This window comes from Cervus elaphus, chromosome 9 (assembly GCF_910594005.1).
Source record: "Cervus elaphus chromosome 9, mCerEla1.1, whole genome shotgun sequence".
Taxonomy (NCBI): domain Eukaryota; kingdom Metazoa; phylum Chordata; class Mammalia; order Artiodactyla; family Cervidae; genus Cervus; species Cervus elaphus.
The window spans coordinates 4,408,296-4,429,609 of record NC_057823.1 but is presented as its reverse complement, the minus strand read 5'-3'; the positions used below and the strand labels follow the sequence as shown (position 1 = coordinate 4,429,609).

The window sequence follows — 21,314 nt, the reverse complement described above, 5'->3', positions numbered from 1 at the left end:
CTCCTGAGGAATCTGTGTGCAGGTCAAGAAGCAACAGTTAGAACCAGACATAGAACAACAGACTGGTTTCAAAATTGGGAGAGGAGTATGTCAAGGCTGTATATTATCACCCTGCTTATTTAACTTACATACAGAGTATGTCATGCAAAATGCTGGGCTGCATGAAGTACAAGCTGGAATTTAGCTTATTGGGAGAAATATCAACAGCCTCGGATATGCAGATGATACCACCCTAATGGCAGAAAGCAAAGAGGAACTAAAGAGCCTCTTGATGTGGGTGAAAGAGGTGAATGAAAAAGCTGGCTTAAAGCTCAACATTCAAAAAACTAAGATAATGGCATCTGGTCCCATCAGTTCAGTTCAGTCGTGTCATACTCTTTGTGACCCCATGAATCCCAGCATGCCAGGCCTCCCTGTCCATCACAAACTCCTGGAGTTTACTCAAACTCATGTCCATCGAGTCGGTGATGCCATCCAGCCATCTCATCCTCTGTCGTCCCCTTTTCCTCTTGCCCCCAATCCCTCCCAGCATTAGGGTCTTTTCCAATGAGTCAACTCTTCGCATAAGCTGGCCAAAGTATTAGAGTTTCAGCTTCAGCATCAGTCCTTCCAATGAACACCCAGGACTGATCTCCTTTAGGATGGACTGGTTGGATCTCCTTGCAGTCCAAGCGACTCTCAAGAGTCTTCTCCAACACCACAGTTCAAAAGCATCAACTTTTCGACACTCAGCTTTCTTCACAGTCCAACTCTCACATCCATACATGACCACTGGAGAAACCATAGCCTTGACTAGATGGACCTTTGTTGGCAAAGTAATGTCTCTGCTTTTTAATATGCTATCTAGGTTGGTCATAACTTTCCTTCCAAGGAGTAAGAGTCTTTTAATTTCATGGCTGCAATCACTATCTGCAGTGATTTGGGAGCCCAAAAAAATAAAGTCTGACTGTTTCCACTGTCTCCCCATCTATTTCCCATGAGGTGATGGGACCAGATGCCATGATCTTAGTTTTCTGAATGTTCAGCTTTAAGCCAACTTTTTCACTCTCTTCTTTCACTTTCATCAAGAGGCTTCTTAGTTCCTCTTCACTTTCTGCCATAAGGGTGGTGTCATCTGCATATCTGAGATTATTGGTATTTCTCCCGGCAATCTTGATTCCAGCTTGTGCTTCCTCCAGCCCAGCGTTTCTCATGATGTACTCTGCATATAAGTTAAATAAGCAGGGTGACAATATACAGCCTTGATGTACTCCTTTTCCTATTTGGAACCAGTCTGTTGTTCCATGTCCAGTTCTAACTGTTGCTTCCTGACCTGCATACAGGTTTCTCTAGAGGCAGGTCAGGTGGTCTGGTATTCCCATCTCTTTCAGAATTTTCCACAGTTTGTCGTGATCCACACAGTCGAAGGCTTTGGCATAGTCAATAAAGCAGAAATATATGTTTTTCTGGAACTCTCTTGCTTTTTTGATGATCCAGCAGATGTTGGCAATTTGATCTCTGGTTCCTCTGCCTTTTCTAAAACCAGCCTGAACATCTGGGAGTTCTCGGTTCATGTATTGCTGAAGCCTGGCTTGGAGAATTTTGAGCATTGCTTTACTAGCATGTGAGATGAGTACAATTGTGCGGTAGTTTGAGCATTCTTTGGGATTGCCTTTCTTAGGGATTGGAATGAAAATTGACCTTTTCCAGTCCTATGGCCACTGCTGAGTTTTCCAAATTTACTGACGTATTGAGTGCAGCACTTTCACAGCACATCTTTCAGGATTTGAAATAACTCAACTGGAATTCCATCACCTCCAGTAGTTTTGTTCATAGTGATGCTTCCTCAGGCCCACTTGACTTCACATTCCAGGATGTCTGGCTCCAGGTGAGTGATCACACCATGGTGATTATCTGGGTCGTGAAGATCTTTTTTGTACAGTTCTTCTGTGTATTCTTGCCACCTCTTCTTAATATCTTCTGCTTCTGTTAGGTCCATACCATTTCTGTCCTTTATCGAACCCATCTTTGCATGAAGTGTTCCCTTGGTATCTCTAACTTTCTTGAAGAGATCTCTAGTTTTTCCCATTCTGTTGTTTTCATCTCTTTCTTTTCATTGATCACTGAGGAAAGCTTTCTTATCTCTCCTTGCTATTCTTTGGAACTCTGTATTCAAATGGCAATATCTTTCCTTTTCTCCTTTGCTTTTCACTTCTCTTCTTTTCACAGCTATTTGTAAGGTCTCCTCAGGCAAACATTTTGTGTTTTTGCATTCCTTTTTCATGGGGATGGTCTTGAACCTCGTCTCCTGTACAATGTCATGAACCTCTGTCCATAGTTCATCAGGCACTGTCTATCAGATCTATTCCCTTAAATCTATTTCTCACTTCCACTGTATAGTCATAAGGGATTTGATTTAGGTCATACCTGAATGGTCTAGTGGTTTTCCCTACTTTCTTCAATTTCAGTCTGAATTTGGCAATAAGGAGTTCATGATCTGAGCCACAGTCAGCTCCCAGTCTTGTTTTTGCTGACTGTATAGACCTTCTCCATCTTTGGCTGCAAAGAATATAATCAATCTGATTTCAGTGTTGACCATCTGGTGATGTCCATGTGTAGAGTCTTCTCTTGTGTGGTTGGAAGAGGGTGTTTGCCATGGCCAGTGCGTTCTCTTGACAAAACTCTATTAGCCTTTGCCCTGCTTCATTCCCTACTCAAATGCCAAATTTGCCTGTTACTCCAGGTGTTTCTTGACTTCCTACTTTTGCATTCTAGTCCCCTATAATGAAAAGGACATCTTTTTTGGGTGTTAGTTCTAAAAGGTCTTGTCAATCTTCATAGAACCGTTCAGCTTCAGCTTCTTCAGCATTACTGCCCCCATCAGTTCAAGGCAAATAGATGGGGAAACAATGAAAACAGTGACAGACTTTATTTTCTTGGGTTCCAAAATCACTGTGGATGGTGACTGCAGCCATGAAACTAAATGACACTTGATCCTTCAAGGAAAAGCTATGACAGATCTAGACAGTGTATTTAAAAGCAGGGACATCACTTGGCTGACAAAAGTCCATATAGTCAAATTTACGGTTTTTCCAGTAGTCATGTACAGATATGAGAGCTGGACCATAAAGAAGGCTGAGCACCAAAGAATTGATACTTTTGAATTGTGATGCTGGAGAAAACTCTTGAGAGTCCCTTGGACTGCAAGGAGATCAAACTACTCAATCCTAAAGGAAATCAACCGTGAATATTCACTCGAAGGACTGATGCTGAAACTTCAGCTCCAAGTTGAAGTTCTAATCTGGTTACCTGATGTGAAGAGCTGACTCATTGGAAAAGACCCTGATGCTGAGAAAGAACGAGGGCAGGAGAAGAATGGGGCAACAGAGGATTAGATGGTCGGATGGTATCACCAACTCAATGGACATGAGTTTGAGCAAACTCCATGAGATGGTGAAGGACAGGGAAGCCAGGTGTGCTGGAGTCCGTGGGGTCACAAATAGTCAGACACAGCTTAGTGTGACTGAACAGCAACAACAGTGGCAAACCTATAGATAGCATCACAGTCAACAGTGAAAAGCTGAAAGTGTTCCCTTTAATATTAGGAACAAGACAAAGATATCTACTCTTGATACTTTTATTCAATGTAGTTTTGGAAGTCCTAACTACATAAATCAGAGAAGGAAAAGAAGTAAAGGGAATCCAAATTGGAAAAGAAGTTAAACTGTCACTGTTTGCATATAACATGTACATGTACATAGAAGATCTGAAAGATGCTACCAGAAAACTACTGGAACTCATTAATGAATTTGGTAAAGTCACAGGTTACAAAATTAATACAGGGAAATCTGTTGCATTTCAATACACTTACAATGAAAGATCAGAAAGAGAAATTCAAGAAGCAATTCCATTTACAATTGCATCTGAAAGAATAAAATACCTAGGAATAAACCTACCTCAGGAGACAAAAGACCTGTACTCCAAAAACTATAAGATGCTAATGAAAGAAACCAAAGAAGACATAAACAAATGGAAAGATATACCATGTTCATGGATTGGAAGAATCAGTATTGTCAAAATGACTATACTACCCAAGGCAGTCTAGAGATTCAATGCAATCCATGTCAAATTATAATGGCATTTTTCACAGAACTAGAACAAAAATCTCAAAATTTATATGGAGACACAAAAGACCCTGAATAGCCAAAGCAATGAATAGAGCTCAAGGAATCAGTCGTCCTGGCTTCAGACTACACTACAAAGCTACAGTAATCAAAACAGCATGGTACTGGCACAAAAATAGAAATATAGATCAATGTTGCAGGATAGAAAACTCTGAAATAAGCCCATACACCTATGGCAAATTAAGCTGTGACACCAATGACAAAGGTGGCAAGACTACACAATGTTGGAAAGATAGTGTCTTCAACAAATAGTGCTGGACAGCTACATGTAAAAAAATGAAATTAGATCATTCTTTAACTCCAAACACAAAAATAAGCTCAAAATGGATTAAAGACCTAAATGTGAGACCAGATACTATAAATTTCCTCAAGGAACATATGGGCAGAACACTCTCTGACATAAATCACACATCATTTTTTCAATCTGTCTCCCAGAATACTGGAGGTAAAGACAAAAATAAACAAATAAGACCTACTTAAGCTTAAAAGTTGTTGCATAGCAAAAGAAACAATAAAAAAAAAATGAAAAGACCACCTAGAGATTGGGAGAAAATATTTGCAAATGATGTGACTGATAAGGGATTCATCTCCAAAATTTACAAACAGCTCATGGTGCTTAATGGCATCAAAACAAACAACTCACTCAAAAAATGGGCAGAAGACCTAAATAGACATTTCTCCAAAGAAGACATACAGATGGCCAATAGACACATGAAAAGATGTTCAACATCTCTAAATATTAGAGAAACTAAAGTCAAGACTACAATGAAATATTACATCATACCAGCCAGAGTGGTTATATATATATATATATATAAAAGAAACTCACAAAGAATAAATGCTGGAGAAAAGGTAACTCTCCTATGCTGTTGGTGGGAGTGTAAATTGATATGGCCACTATGGAGATCAATATGGAGGTTCCTCATAAAGCTAAATGTAGAGCTACCATATGACCCTGCAATCCCACTCTTGGACATATATCCAGAGAAAAAACATGATCCAAAAGGATGCATACATCCCAGTGTTCATTGCAGCACTGTTTACAATAGCCAAGACATGGAAGCAACCTAAATGTCCATTGACAGAGGAATGGATAAAGATTCCACTGTACACATACAAAATGGAATATTACTCAGACATTACAAAGAATGAAATAATGCCATGTGCAGCAGTGTGAATGGACCTGGAGCATATCATACCGAGTGAAGTAAGTCAAAGAAGGAGAGATATTATATGACTGCCCTTATATGCAAAATCTAAAAAGACATGACACAGAAGAACTTACAAAACAGAGAGACTCACAGACTTAGAGAATGAATTTATGGTTGCTGGGAGGAAGGGGTAGTTAGAGAGACTGGGATGAACATGTACACACTGCTATATTTAAAATAGATAACCAACAAGGACCTAGTATATAGCATATGAAACTCTCTGCTCAATGTTATGTTGCAGCCTGGATGGGAGGGGAATTTGGGGAGAATATATATGTATGGCTGAGTCCCTTAGCTATTCATCTGAAACTATCACAGCCTTGTTAATTGGCTAAACCCCAATACAAAATACAAAGTTAAAAAATTAATGGCTGAAAAATTCTGGAAAATTTTTATTGGATAACACATTTTTTGAAAAATTTATTTATTTATTTTTTATTAGTTGGAGGCTAATTACTTCACAACATTTCAGTGGGTTTTGTCATACATTGATATGAATCAGCCATATTCCCTATCCCGATCCCCCCTCCCACCTCCCTCTCCACCCGATTCCTCTGGGTCTTCCCAGTGCACCAGGCCCGAGCACTTGTCTCATGCATCCCACCTGGGCTGGTGATCTGTTTCACTATAGATAATATACATGCTGTTCTTTCGAAACATCCCACCCTCACCTTCTCCCACAGAGTTCAAAAGTCTGTTCTGTACTTCTGTGTCTCTTTTTCTGTTTTGCATATAGGGTTATCGTTACCATCTTTCTAAATTCCATATATATGTGTTAGTATGCTGTAATGTTCTTTATCTTTCTGGCTTACTTCACTCTGTATAATGGGCTCCAGTTTCATCCATCTCATTAGAACTGGTTCAAATGAATTCTTTTTAATGGCTGAGTAATATTCCATGGTGTATATGTACCACAGCTTCCTTATCCATTCATCTGCTGATGGGCATCTAGGTTGCTTCCATGTCCTGGCTATTATAAACAGTGCTGCAATGAATAACACATTTTAATGTGTCTATTATTAAGATTTATTTCTTTTACTAAGGAATGGATTACCTTCAAATACCTGGAATAATTCCATTTATATTGTGGTAGTATATCCACCCATCATGAATTTTTCTCTTATTTCATTTTTAAAAGAACTTTGAAGCACAGCAGAGAGATAAAAAAAATTGGGAGGTTGTCAATATTGTTAATTTTTTTTTTTTACATAAAGATGAAAGTCAAACTCCTGAATTTTACAACCCACTAGAATAGTTAGTTAAAGTATAGCCCTCTGGATGCTGGTTACACAAAATCATACTACCCTTCTCCGCTTGCTGAGCACAGCACTGACTGGAATAACTCCTCTGAAAAACCACCTGGTCTAGTAAAATGCCAAGCATCATTCACTAAGTGATGATAATCCAAAATAAGGCAAAACGGTTTCAAAACAAAACAAAAAACAACCAAATCAAAGTGAGTGTAGCTATGAACACATCAAAGATTTTTAAATAGTCTGAATATTCTAATGTTTCAACTTTCAACTAATAATCCTATCTGCAGTCAGAATACTTATAGAGAGTCAAATTCTGAGTTCTAATTTGAATTGCCAGGTCCCTTCTCCCATCCATAGACACAGACTTACTGAAAAGGAATAACACAAAGCCCTACAGGATCTGTTGAGGGGCAGAAAGCAAAGATTAGGGTAATGGCAAAGTACGACCTTCAAAATTCAAGTTTTAACCCAGATAACACTGCTCCTGGATATAGAGACACCAATTCTCCAGGGGAGAAGGAGTGGGTGGGGTATCAGAAAAGTAAGATTTAGTCGAAAGGAAACAGGATGGGGAGCCTCCACTCTGGCTTCCCACGTCCAGCTGGTTCCCTCCTGCAGTCTTGGATGCCTGGGTGGTTATACCCCCAGGATCTCAGGGGCACGGGATCAGAATGGCTTTTCCCTGGGGTATCCGGTGCTGATCCCGGAGCTGCAGCATAGAGTGGGAGCTGCTGAGCCGGGAGCCTTTAGGTTTGGGGATCACTGCCAGTCACTTTCCCGCGACGGAGCTGGGGCCTGGTTGCGGGAACTGCGGCTGCGCCCAGGGAGCCGGTACTCCACACGCCAACACCTGCGGCCCGCCGACACCTGCGCCCCGCTGACACCGCGCCCCGGAGACACCTGCGCCCCGCCGACACCCGCGCCCCGGAGACACCTGCGCCCCGCCGACACCTACGCTGCATCCGGCAGGAAGCACCCGGGTGCGCTTACCCCTCCCTCGCGCAGGCTTAGCGTTCCCTTTCTTCGCTCACGCGTTCCAAAGACGCGTCACAGGCGCCACCCAACAGTAAGCGCTTTGCCTGGCACCCCTTAGGCAGGTAACGGAAATCTCTCTGAGCCACTAGACTCCATTTGAAGGTCCCGGCAGACTGTGCAGAATTGCGCCTCATGGGCAGTTACCTGAGCCGGCCTCGCCCTCGCCCGTCGTCACCTGCTCTGCGGGGCGGGGACCAGCCAGAGAGCCCCGAGTGCCTCGGGCCCGCACACACCGCCAGCCGTGTTCCCCCAGCTTTCCGGGTTCACTCGGGGGCCCCGACTCTGGACCTGGCTCGCAGGCTGTCCTATGAGGGTTTCATGGCTTCACCCCGTCGTCGTCTGTACCGTCGGCGGTTTGTCCTAGTCCATCAGCGGCTATATTCAATCCAGCAAGCCCGGTGTTTATTTTGGGGTTTTTTTTCCTCTGTGCCCCGGAGTGGCCATCAGAAGCCATTGCCGTCTGCTTGCAGTTCCAAGATGTTCTACACCTCAGTGATCCTGAGGATGGTATCTGCAAAGGGCAGACTGACGCTCCGTTTGCCTCTGAAGCAGACAGTCATCTGTACGTGGTCTTCATTTTCTGTTCACTTCCCAAACCTTTGTGTCAAGGAGATTCTGGTGAGAGCCCTAGAAGAGAGCGGTCAACTGAGAGGAAAGGAAGAGAAGGACCTGAAAGCCTTGGCTGAGAGCAGAAAGGGGCTAGCAAAGCAGAAGAAAGCGCACTCAGCCCAGGAGAGTGAGGTTGAACAGAGAAAGGGCTCGAACCCAGGTGGGAATGCGAAGTCCGCGTTTAGACGCCTCATGATCGATGGGGTCCTCTCGTCCTTTGTGCCCAGGCCTGGGCCTCTGGTTCTCTGTTCCAAGAGCTCTGAAGATATCCTGATCAGGAATTCCCAGACCTACTTTTTGAGTTCATGCAGCAAGCGAAATGCCATCACCAGTTCGTACAGCTCCACAAGAGTTTTCCCACAGCTCCAGAGGAGTGGTCCAGGCGCAGCCGGGCTCCTGGGCTCAGAGCCACCGCATCTTCATGTGCTCTCAGAGCAAACCAGCGAGGAGGGCCATGGGCCTAACCCTTCAGCCTCAATGGAACCGCAGAGGAAGATCGAGGATGAAAAAATTGCAGATGACCACTTAAGGAAGAAACAAAACTTAAATTGCTCACAGTCATCTGACAGTTCCAGGACCCGCAAACGCAAGATTCCTCTTCTGCTGCCCTCCAGGCGAAATGGCCCACTGATCTTGCCCCCACCCCTCCAGATAGGTTATCCAGTCACTGCTGAAGTCCTTGACCTTGAGAAGAGAGCTGCGATCCAGTGGATTAACAACGTCTTGGAAGGGTAAGACTGAAACCATCTCAGTCTGCAGAACTTCTCAGCCTTTCACTCTGCCAGCTCCCAGCACTAATTCACAGTCAAGGAGCTTCTGGAAGATGTAGAGCTCCCCAGGCCCAGTGGCCTTCTTGTTAGTTGGAGTAGCCATCTCTATGAGGTGTTTTGTCTTGGTTTTCCCTGTTTGTCTTGCTCCACTTTGCTTAAAAAATTGGTTCCTTTTTCCTGGCCCACCAGGGCCTGTTCCCCAGTACTTTGCTGCTTGGCCCCTCAGTGGTTCCTTGGAGGAGCAGTGCAAGACCATCAGGGTCCAGTTTTGCTCTTGAGGGAGCCCAGAGTGCTGCTCCTGTGAGCCCATTCCCCTACCAAGTCAGTTCTCTCCAGAGAGACAGCATAACATTCTTATCATCTTTCTGTCAGAAGTGCACCTGAACTTAGGCAGCTGGAAGTTGTTAGTCTGGCCTGACCCAGTGGTCAGCATCCTTGCAGCAGAAGAGGGAAGCTTTGGACCAGTTTCCCTCCAGGCAGGAGCAAGCAGGACACCCACTGCTGTGATCGTTGCCTTTTCCTGCCTTCCCCATTTTCTTACCTGGGGCCTGGTTCATTTTTCTTAAAATCTCTGTATTCTCTCTTTGAACATCCGGTACCACATGAATATTCAGTTGATGAGCAAAGTTATATATGTTGCATACATATAGTCACATATATTTATACATGTCACTTATATATTAATATAGTCATATAATATAAAGTGTATGTGAAGTGAAAGTCAGTCATGTTCGACTCTCTGTGACCCCATGGACTATATGGAATTCTCCAGGCCAGAATACTGGAGTGGGTAGCCTTTCCCTTCTCCAGAGGATCTTCCCAACCCAGGGATCAAACCCAGGTCTCCTGCATTGCAGGCAGATTCTTTAGCTGTTGAGCCACAAGGGAAGCCTGTATTATGTGTATATGTATATAATTTATGAGAATACATAGTTCATATACATCATATATTAGATATGTATAATATATATGTATATTGTTTAGTCACTCTGTCATGTCCGACTCTTTCACAACAGCACAGGCTGTAGGCTGCCAGGCTCAATCTGTCCATGGGATTTTCCAGGCAAGAACACTGGAGTGGGTTGCCACTTCCTTCTCCATATATGTATATATGTATGTATAATATTAGTATATGATTATACTCATAGTAATCAATGTATAATATATGTAATGTTATATACTCATATGTAATATGTGTTAATACAACTGTGCATGTTACATATGTGTTTATAAAATATATGTATATGTTTAATACATTATGTATAGAATATATAATGTGAATTACATTACATATAATAATATGTATTAAATACATACATGACCTTTGCTAATTTATCAAGTATTCCTGCCTCTGCTTTTTGAATTCACAGTGAAGGAAGAAGTGACTAGTATGAGTGGCCAGACTTTTAACTCTAGGTTTTCTGTGGCCCAGTCGGAAAAGCTGGAACCAGTTTATGTCTCTAGATGCTGAGTCCTGGTTTCTATGTTTTGAAAAGGCACTTTCCTTTTTTCTTTCTGCTTGTCATCTGCCCACTTGACTTCACTATGGGTTGGATCATGCCTAGTGTATGTTAAGAAATGACTTGTGACAACTTTAGTCTTTAAAAAAGATTTTAATTCGATACAATTTTAGACTTACAAGAATAGTATAGAGAGAATCCCCAACTAGTCTTCACTGAGCTTCTCCTAATGTTAGTATCTTACAGAACAATTATTGAAACCAGGAAATTAACATTGTTGCAATGATATTAGCTAAACTTCAGACTTTAAACATATTTCCCCGTTTTTCAGTAAAATTTTCTTCCTGTGCCAGTATAATCTCGCATTTCATTTAGTTGTCATGTCTCCTTAGTTTCCTCCAAACTGTGACCATTACTCTATCTATCCTAATATCTTCTGTGGCCTTGATACATTTGTAGAGTACTAGTTAAATATTTTGTAGAATTTTCCTCAGTTTGGATTTGTCTGCTGTTTTATCATGAGTACATTGAGGTTATGAATTTTTAAGAAAAAATCCCATACATGTGATGTTAATATCACAAAGTGGTGTCTGGCCAGGTGTCTGTCCTCTGAATAGTTACTGTTTCTCTCTAGTACATATTTAAGAGGGTCTTATATAGATTTGACACAAAAATCCTGTTTATCCTTAAACTTTTACCACTAATTTTGCCATCATCAGTGGATCTTGCCTGTAGCAATTATTGTGGTGGTCTATGGTGATTTTATATCTTTCTTGTTCTACATTTGATTAGAATTATTCTCCGAGACAGAGTTCTCTGCATTTATATATTCAGTCACTTATATCTGTATGGTCTCATCAATATTTCTTTTATTATTTGGGCTATGTCTAATATGATCACTGTTAATTTTCTTTAAATTGTTCCAGATTTGATCATTATGAGTTCTTTCAGATTAGCTCCTGAGTCCTTTAAAATGCCTGCATCTCCTTCCCCACTTTTCCCAAGGATTCCTTTACCTTCTAGCCCCATAATGTATTCCAGAATTATCTTATATTTCACCTGCCCCAGTTCTGAAGTCAACCCCTCTTCTAAGAAGCTTTGGTTCGTTTTATTGGGGAAGAAATTAAAAAAAAAAAATCTGTGCATTCAGGTGTTGTCATGGCTACTAGGGAATCTTTGCTTCTAAGTCCTTTCAACAGACAGAATTGGAAATATATGTTTCCATTTATACACTTGCATCTATTTCTGTATGCTGTGTGTGTACACATGTATGTGTGTGTGCAAAAGAGTTAATACTGATACCTCTAACTAATGTAGTGCACAATCAGGGTTCATCTTAGAAATGTTCCTCTTTGCTTATGTGTAACTTCTTGAACAGTTTCTCCAGAAAAACCTGGTCTAATTGTAATTTAATTACTTATTTGTTCAATCCAGAATGCACATAGTTTCACAATTGCCAGCCCTGTGAGCAGCTCACCAAAGTGTTTATGTACAATTCTTTCTGTATATAGCCTTGCAGCATCCAAGCAAACATTGCTTTTAAAAACTACTTGGTTTAGCTTCTTTCAGCAACTGTGCAGTGAGGTTATGTGTACCACATTTAGATTCACTTGGCATTGTCTACATTCCATTTTGGGCTCCTGCAACAACCTGGTTGATTTTAATTTTCAAAGTGAACCCAAGTCTTTGTGGTATAAAATTTGTTTACATTTTTTGAGTATTTTTTTGTGTCTGTATTTGTGAGTGATGTTGATCTGAAATTTTCTTTTCTTGTGACGTCTTTATCTGATTTTGGTATCAGAAAATACTGCCCATACAGAGTGAGTTGGGAAGGCTTCCCTCCTCTACTTATAGAAAGGTTGGTACAATTTCTCCTTAAAATATTTGGGAGGATTCACCAAAGAAGTCATTTGGGCCCAGGTTTTTATTTCTGGGAAAATTTTCAATTATTAATTCAATCTCTTGTTATAGATCTAAGGTTTTCTAATTCTTCTTGAGTCAGTTTCAGTAATTGGTGACTTTCTGGAGACTTTGCCTGCTTCCTCTAAATTGTGTAAATTTGTTGGCATGAAATTGTGCTATTTTCTTATAATTCTAATATCTCTAACGTAGGAGATGATATCCTTTCTTGAATTCCTAATTTTGTTAATCATTGTTTTCTCTCTGTATCTCTTTCTCTCTTATTCTTGCCCTTTCTCTCTTTCACTGTGGCTAAAAATTTATAAATTGTGTTGATTTTTTTTAAAAAGAGTCAATTTTTGTGCTTTTCATTTTGTCTATTTTGCTGTTTTCTATTTCTATTTCATTTTAGGCTCTAATCTTTACTATTTCATTCTTTCTTCTTCCTTTAGGTTTAATTTGCTCTTCTTTTACTATTTCTTAAATTGAAAGACTAGGGTATGGATTTGAAACTTCTCTCTAATAAACTTTTAAATGATGTAATTGATATAACACGCACAGAGGAGCCTGGCAGGCTATAGTTCATGGGGTCGCAAAGAGTCGGACACAACTGAGCAGCTAACATTTTCACTTTCACTTATGTAAATTTAAGATGTAAACCTAATGTTGATTTGATACATTTATATATACTAATATGATTGCCATTGTAGTAATAATTAGCACCTCCTTCATGTTGTATAACTATCATTATTTTTTAGTGGTTGGAATTATTAAGATCTGTCTCTTGTCAAGTATGATTACAGTAATACAATATTATTGTCTGTATTCACCATTCTGTGCATTAGAATTTTAGAAATTATTAGCTTTTTGTTGCAAATTTGTACCCTTAAATAGCATCTCTCCTGTCTCACCACCACCTAGCTTTTGGTAACCACTATTTTAGTCTCTGGTTTTATGACTTTGGCCTTTTAAGATTACACATATAAGTGATATCATATGGTATTTGTCTTTTCTTGTCTGACTTATTACTTAGCATAATGTCCTCAAGGTCCATCCATGTTGTTGCAAAGGGCAAGATGTCCTTCTTACTCATGACTAAAAAATGTCCCCTTGTGTATACACTGCATCCTCCTGCAATGGGCATGTAGATCGTTTCCGTATCTTGGCTTTTGTGAATTATACTGTAATAAATATCAGAGTACAGATATCTCTTTGAACCTTGTTTTCATTTCCTTTGAGTACCCAGATGTAGCTCTATTTTTATTTTTTTTGAGAACCTTCATACTGTTTTCCATAATGCATGAACCAATTTACAATTCCACCATCAATATACAAGCATTCCCTTTTCTCCGTATCCTAGACCAATACTTGTTATCTCTGGTCTTTTTCATTGAAGTATAGTTGATTTATAATGCTATACTAGTTTCAAGTGTTCAAAATTGGGAAAGGGGTACATCAAAGCTGTATATTTTCACCTTTTTTATTTTAACTTACATGCAGAGTACATCATGTGAAATTCCAGGCTAGATGAAGCTCAAGCTGGAATCAAGATTGCCAGGAGAAATACTAATAATCTCAGATATGAAGATGACACCACCCTTATGGCAGCGAGCAAAGAGGAGCTTAAAAGCCTCTTGATGAAGGTGAAAACGGAGAGTGAAAAAGCTGGCTTAAAGCTCAGCATTCAGAAAGCTAAGATCATGGCATCCGGTCCCATCACTTTATGGCAAATAACTAGAGAGAAAAAGGAAACAGTGACAGACTTAGTTTTCTTGGGCTCCAGAATCACTGTGGATGACTGCACATGGTGACTACACATGGATGACTATCTCATGGTGACTGCAGCCATGAAATTAAAAGATGTTTGCTCCTTGAAAGAAAAGCTATGACAAACCTAGACAGCATATTAAAAAAGAGAGAAATCACTTTGCTGACAAAAGTGCCTATAGTCAAAGCTATGGTTTTTTTAGTAGTCATGTATGGATGTGAGAGCTGGACCATAAAGAAGCCTGAGTGCCAAAGAGTTGATGCTTTTGAACTGTGGTTTGGAGAAGACCACTCTTGAGAGTCCCTTGGACTGCAAAGAGATCAAACTACTCAATCTTAAGGGAAATCAACCCTGAATATCGATTGGAAAGACTGATGCTAAAGCTGAAGCTCCAATACTTTGGCCACCTGATGTGAAGAGCTGACTCATTGGAAAAGACCCTGATCTGGGAAAGATTGAAGGCAGGAGGAGAAGGGGACAACAGAGGATGAGATGGTTGGATGACATCACCAACTCAATGGACATGAGTTTGAGCAAACTCTATGAGATGGTGAAGGACAGGGAAGCCTGGCATGCTACAGTCTGTGGGGTTGCAAAGCGTCAGACGAGACTGAGGAACAAAGTTTCAAGTGTACAATATAGTGATTCAGTATTTTCAGATTATACTTTATTTAAATTATTGGTTGTATTCCATGTACTATACATTATATCCTTGTCAGACATGACTTAGCAATTAAACAACAACCTGGTATTGATAGTTCGTATCTCTTAATTCCTTTTCCTTATTATGCCCCTCCTCCCAACACTCTCCCCACTGGAGAGACAAAGTATTTATACCAATAGTTTGTCCACTCTATCTATGTCTGTTTTTGTTTTATTTATTTATTTATTTTGATTCTATATTTAAGTTAAACATATAGTATTTGTCTTTCTGTCTTACTTCGCTAATCATAACACTCTCCAGGTACATCAATGTTGTGCAAATGGAAAAATTTTATTCTTTTTATGTGTGTATCTTGTTGATCTTTTCATCTGTTGATGGACACTTAGATTACTTCCATGTCTTAGCTATTGTAAATAATGATGTTATGAACTTTGTGGTGCACATATCTTTCCAAAGTAGTGTTTTTGTTTTGGATATATACCCAGAAGTGGAAATATTGGATCATATGGTCATTCTATTTTTAATTTTTTGAGGAACCTACATACAGTTTTCCATAGTGGTTTACCAATTTAAATTCTCACCAAAGTGGGCTAATACTTCCTATTTTCCACATCTTTACCTACATTATTTGTTAAATTTTTTGATGATAGCATTTCTGACAGATAAGAGATGATAAGTCATTGTGGTTTTGATTTGCATTTCCCTAATGATTGGTGATATTGAGCATCTTTTCATGTGCCAGTTGGCTATCTGTATGTCTTCTTTGGAAAATGCCTATTCAGATCTTCTGTTCATTTTTTTAAGTTTGTTATTTTAAATTTTTGTTATTTTAAGTATTAACCACTTATCAGACATATCATTTGGAAATATCTTCTCCCATTCAATAGGTTGTCTATGCTTTATGGTGGGTTACTTCACTGTGCAAAAACTTTAAAGTTGAATTAGAATCCATTTGTTTATTTTTGCTTTTGTTTCCCTTGCCTGAGGAGGCAGATCTAAAAAATACTGCTAAGATTTATGTCAAAGAGTGTATTGCCTATGTTTTCTTCTAGGAGTTTTATGATTTCTTATCTTAAGTTTAGGTCTTTAATTCATTTGAGTTTGCTTTTGTATGTGATGTGAGAAAATGTTCTAATTTTATTCTTCTACTTGTAGCTGTTCAGTTTTCCTAGCACCACTTATTGATTGCAGCTCCACAGCATTGGCTATTTGGGGTCTTTTGTGTTTTTCATACAAATTTTAGTACTATTTGTTCTAGTTCTGTGAAAAATGTCATGAGGTTTTTTTTTTTTCTTTAATAGGGATTGCAGTTGATCTGTAGATTGCTTTGAGTAGTGTGGCCATTTCAACAATAGCAACTCCTCCAATCCATGAACATGGATATCTTTCCATTTATTTGTATCATCATCAATTTACTTCATCAATGATTTATAGTTTTCTAAGTATAGGTCTTTCATTTCCTTGGCCAAGTTCATTCCTATGTATTTTATTCCCTTTGATGAAATTGTAATTGGATTTTTTGTTTTGCTTTGTTTTCTCTTTCTGATACTTTGTTATCAGCATATAGATAAACAATAGATATCTGTCTATTAATCATGTAATCTGGAATTTTGCTGAATTTATTAGTTCTGATAGTTTTTTGGTGATGATTTTAGTGCTTTCACTATACAATATCATGTCATCCACAAACAGTGACAATTTTACTGCTTCCCTTACAATTTGCATGATTTCTTGTCTGATTTTTATGGTTAGGACTTACAATATTATGTTAAGTACACATGGCAAGAGTAGGCATCCTTGTCTTGTTTCTGATTTTAGAAGAGAAATTTTCAGTTTTTCACCATTGAGTTTCTTTCAGCATTTGAAAAATTTTGTGCCACTTCGGCCTTCATTGTTTTGGAAGAGAAATCTGCTGTCATTCAAATTTGCATTTCTTTTTGTAAAATATCTTGTTTCTCTCTGTTTTAAAATTTTATCTTTGTTTGTTTTCAGAAGTTTAATTATGCTGTATATTGATATGGATATTTTTTGTTGTTATTTTTAATATATTTGGATTGGCTCAGTTTTTTGAATCTGAATTATGTATTTTGACAAGTTTGTGACATTCTCAGCCATTATTTTTTCTGATACTTGTTCCACACTGTGTCCTCTCTTTCTGAGGCTCTGATGATATAAATTCTAGACCCTTTTTTACAGTCCCTCAAGTTGCTAAGGCTCTGTCCTTTTTGTCTATGTTCTCTCTGTTAAAACTGAACAACTTCTGCTGATTTATTTTCAAGTTTATTGATACTATCCTCTGTCATCTTCACTTCTATTGAGTCCATCTATCAGGTTGAAAAAATTTAGCTGATGTAGTTTTCAGGTGTATTATTTCCATTTGATTCCCTGCATTTTGTCCTTTTTATAACTTCTATCTTATTGCTTAAGTATTAATTTTTTCATTTGTTTCAAGAGAATTTGTAATTGATTATTGAAATGTATTCATGATGGCAAATTTAAAATCTTTGTGTGATAACTCTAACATCTTATTCAACTTGGTACTGGTGTCAGTCAATTGTTTTTTCTCACTGTTTATGGTTTCACTGACTTTTGGCACGAGGAAAGTTTTTTTCTGTTGTATCCTTGATACTTTGGTTATTATGCTTAGATACTCCTATTTTAATCTCCTACTTAGTAGGCAATTTTGCTGTTCAGGTTTAGCTTGTCAGTTGGCCTATTTTGTGAACTTGACTGTTTAGCTCCCTGAACCCTGGAAATATTCCTGCTATTCTGATCTGCTTCATTCTTCTGGGGCTTCTGTCAATTCTTGCTGCTGCTGTATGTGGGAACATAAAGGTGTTTCCTGGGTTGTCTCGTGTCTGTGGGCCTTCACCTGTTGAACAGGGAAGAAGGTGAGTCAGAGGCCATTTTTCCTGTGTCTATGCCACAGGTGGAAGTCAGGGAGACAATGACTCTGCTGTGGGTATTTGGGGCTTTTGTGGGCAGTTGACACTGCTTGCCGGTCACTCAGTTGTGGATGCAGGTTTGGACTCTCCACTCAATCTGTTTGGCTTCTTGCTTCTTATCCTTTGGCCAGACAGAGCAGCCTTTCTAATGTTGGTGGGTTTTATTTTTTACATACCTGGTAGTTCCAGGTTTCAAAACTCCCTGTATCAAGTCCTGGGTATATGTGAGACCAAATAATAATAATAACACAAAGAAAGAAAAGAAAGGAAAAACCCTACAGGAAAACCCTGTGTGGTAATGAACTACTTCAGATATTATTTATCTTTCAATAATTTAAATATATCATTCCATTCCTTCTGGCCTTTAAAATTTCTTCTTTGAAATTTGTTGATAGTCTTATGAAGGCTTCCTTGCATTTTTCTCTTGCTGCAACATCAAACTTTATGAAACTAAAAGCTCTCTGGTAAATGTATAGACAAACACAGAATATTGTAATGTTGTAATGGTGGTGTTAAATGACTTAATATATACTGCAGGAGCTAAAAGACAAAAGTATAAAAATATGACTATAAAATATGCTAATGAATAGATACACAATATTAAAAAAGATATTACTTGTAACATAAATAGCACAAGGGGTGGGCAAAAGGATAGAATTTTCATTTGTGAATGAAGTTAAGTTGCTATCAACTTAAAATAGCCTGTTTTACATAAGTCCCATGACACAAAGAAAATATCTGTAGAAGATACACAAAAGAAAATAAATATGAATCACTAAAAAAAAAAAAAAACCCCAAAACCCTGTGTTATTCTTCAAGTCCTGAGATCCCTATTCAGTCTGATTTCTTTTTTCCAGCCTTCAGAGTTCTTTTATTATTGTCTGTGTAATAATTTCCAAGATACTTAGTTTCATTAGAAGGGATAAGTGGGGAAAAGTAAGACAAGCACTGTCTATTTTGGAGCTGGTGATTTTAACATTGCTTTTTGAGAGGATTTGGTGACCACCTTGTTCTGCCCTTGTGAAAGCCGCATCCCCAAATCAGTCTCATTGTAGCTTTTCTAACAAAAGTTACGTTTATTGCACTGTTGTATTCTGTTCTCAATGGTCCTGCATGTGTGCGAGCTATGTTGCTTCAGTTGCATCTAACTCTTTGTGACCCTATGGCGTATAGCCTGCCAGGATCTTCTGTCCATGGGATTCTCTGGGCAAGAATACTGGAGCGGGTTGCCATGCCCTCCTCCAGGGGATCTTTCTGACCCAGGAATCAAACCCATGTCTCATGTCTCCTGCATTGGCAGGTGGGTTCTTTACCACTAGCATCACCTGGGAAGCCCCTCAATGGTCTTAGCACTGTCCAAATATCCATCAATTATTCCCATGTATCAGTATTGTAATTTAGACACTTGTCTTTTTAAAATAAGGAAATTAATTATAGAATTTATATTATAAGTATACAACATAGAATTATAATATATTAATATAATATAATATATTATTATAGAATTATTTTTCTTGTATTCCTGGTCTATTCTCTAGACCTACCTTTATTCTTGCTGAAATTTTTCTTCAGTAGTTCTTTTAGTGAGGTTATATGGGAATAAGCTCTCTTAATCTTTTTCATATTCAATGATTTTTGTTGGCACTTACTTTTAAAAGATAACAAGGATAGGTATAAAGTGTTGGGATTGATACATAAATCCCCTCACCATCTTGATATTAGGGCATGGTCATCTGAAGACACTGTAAGTTTTGAGTCTATTGGGCAAGTGCAGTTTCAAGGATAAGATTTTGTGTTCTGGTTTCAGGGTCAGTCATCCTGACCTCAAATGTGGGCTCTTGTACACTCCAGTATGTGTCTTGGATAAGATAATGATCCTCTGTTGACTTACAGATGAAATGGAGATAATCGTTAAGTGAGCATTATGTCAAGTGCTTTGTGTTTATGATTCCATTGATTCTTTTTCACATAGTCACAACCATTTTTTTTTTTAATCTTTTACAGATGATGGAACTAAGACCCTAAACAATCAAATGACTTGAGAATGGTGACATCATGATTCATCTGCATAGGCGCCAATCTTCAAACACAAATACCTAAGCTGTCCTCTGTTCTTGTAGTGCAATATCACATTCCATGTAGAGTCATTTTGATACTTAAATAAAATAATCAATCTGAAGTGCTAACTGCAGTGTCTGACTTATGTGTTTGGTTCATGTTATCACTTATTATGATTAGTTTCCTCCTCTGTTGATCACATCTGTCCCGCTTTAGAGAATCCTCCTACTTCACTTGGCTGTCATGAGAATGTGTGTCAGCTGACGTGCTGGCTCAGGAGGCTCCTCAACCTTTCACTTCTCAAGGAGCTACAAGCAGTTCCACCTCCCATGCAAAGCTTGGGGGAAGTGCCCCTTCCTCCTTCTGGAACACACTCTGTATCATGCTATTGAAGCATCTGTATTTGTCTCCAGAGCATCATAAAAATCCCTCCTCGGTGACACCATCAACTTCAACCTCTGACCCTTCTCGCTACATAAATGTTCAAGTCAGATATGTGGGACAGGTTGAGGACAGATACCAATTCATTGTCCTGCACACACACTACTTCTCTCTTGCCTCTGTTTCCCTCAGATTTCACCTGTCTCTCCATCCCACTTCCAGCCACTCATCTTCTCAATCACCAACTTTATCAAATCCAATTCAGTTCACTATTCTGGAATAGTGAAAGCCAGGGCAGAGCTTCAACTGTTTAAGAGAACAGGGGCCTGAGACCTGAGTCAGAGATAAGTCCTAAAAGAGGAGCAGAAGCCTGAGGCAAGATAATACCAACACTGGAGCAGAAGGGCCTCTCTGAGGCTATACCAGAGGAAGGCTAGATTGTTCTAGATTGGGACAAGGAAAGATCAGATGAATGGAGAACCTAGTGTTAGGTGAAGAGAAAAGTGATCCCACCCTAGACCATCCCCTGTGGGCCCCATCATGGGTATGGAGGATGAGGAGTTCCCATAGCAGTCTGTCCTGGGTGACAGTCACTGACTGTGGGATGCCAAACACTTGCAGGCAAAATATGACCCTTTTTGCTTAGGGTTGAAACCTGGCATTTGTTTCTTATAGCCAATGCAGAGCATCAGGAGATGGCAGCACCAGAAGACTGAGAGGGTTGGCTGTGGCCAAGACTCCTTCTCATTCCCCTAGCAGAGATCAGATACTTTCCCTCAGCTCAGGGCCTCAAGATATGATAGGTGAGTCAGGGGACACATGCCGAATTCCATAGGCTTAAGTGCAAGGGGAGTGTCTAACATAACTTAAGAGACCCTGGCATCATGGAGTGGCCACCTCCTGGATGAGGCAAGTGCTGGCCTGGGGTAGGGGCCTCCACTGCTGCCTCTTTGACATGGTCTCCTATGAAGATGATGCCTGGACCTTTGTATGTGAGATTCTCAGAGGCCTGAGGTTTATTATCAGAAACATTGCATCATGTATTCTATTTTGCCTATTTTTTTCTGTTTCACAGGAGAGTTATAGCTTATGATG

The 21,314-nt window shown here is 39.4% G+C and overlaps 1 protein-coding gene across 2 annotated transcripts in view; it reads left to right on the top strand.

Annotated features, from left to right (window-relative positions):
• Positions 1 to 19,966, top strand: part of LOC122700845 (nuclear envelope pore membrane protein POM 121C-like) — a 77,675-nt gene extending 57,709 nt beyond the window's left edge. The window contains exons 1-2 of one of the 2 annotated variants that reach the window (XM_043913869.1): positions 7,693 to 9,005; positions 19,785 to 19,966. In XM_043913869.1, coding sequence (XP_043769804.1) covers positions 7,798 to 9,005; positions 19,785 to 19,788 — 1,212 coding nt within the window. In that variant the 5' untranslated portion in view covers positions 7,693 to 7,797 and the 3' untranslated portion in view covers positions 19,789 to 19,966. Of the gene's footprint in view, positions 1 to 7,692; positions 9,006 to 19,784 lie in introns of those variants that run through there. The other variant, XR_006342874.1, reaches the window with a different exon arrangement.
• The last annotated feature ends 1,348 nt before the right edge of the window (positions 19,967 to 21,314 follow it).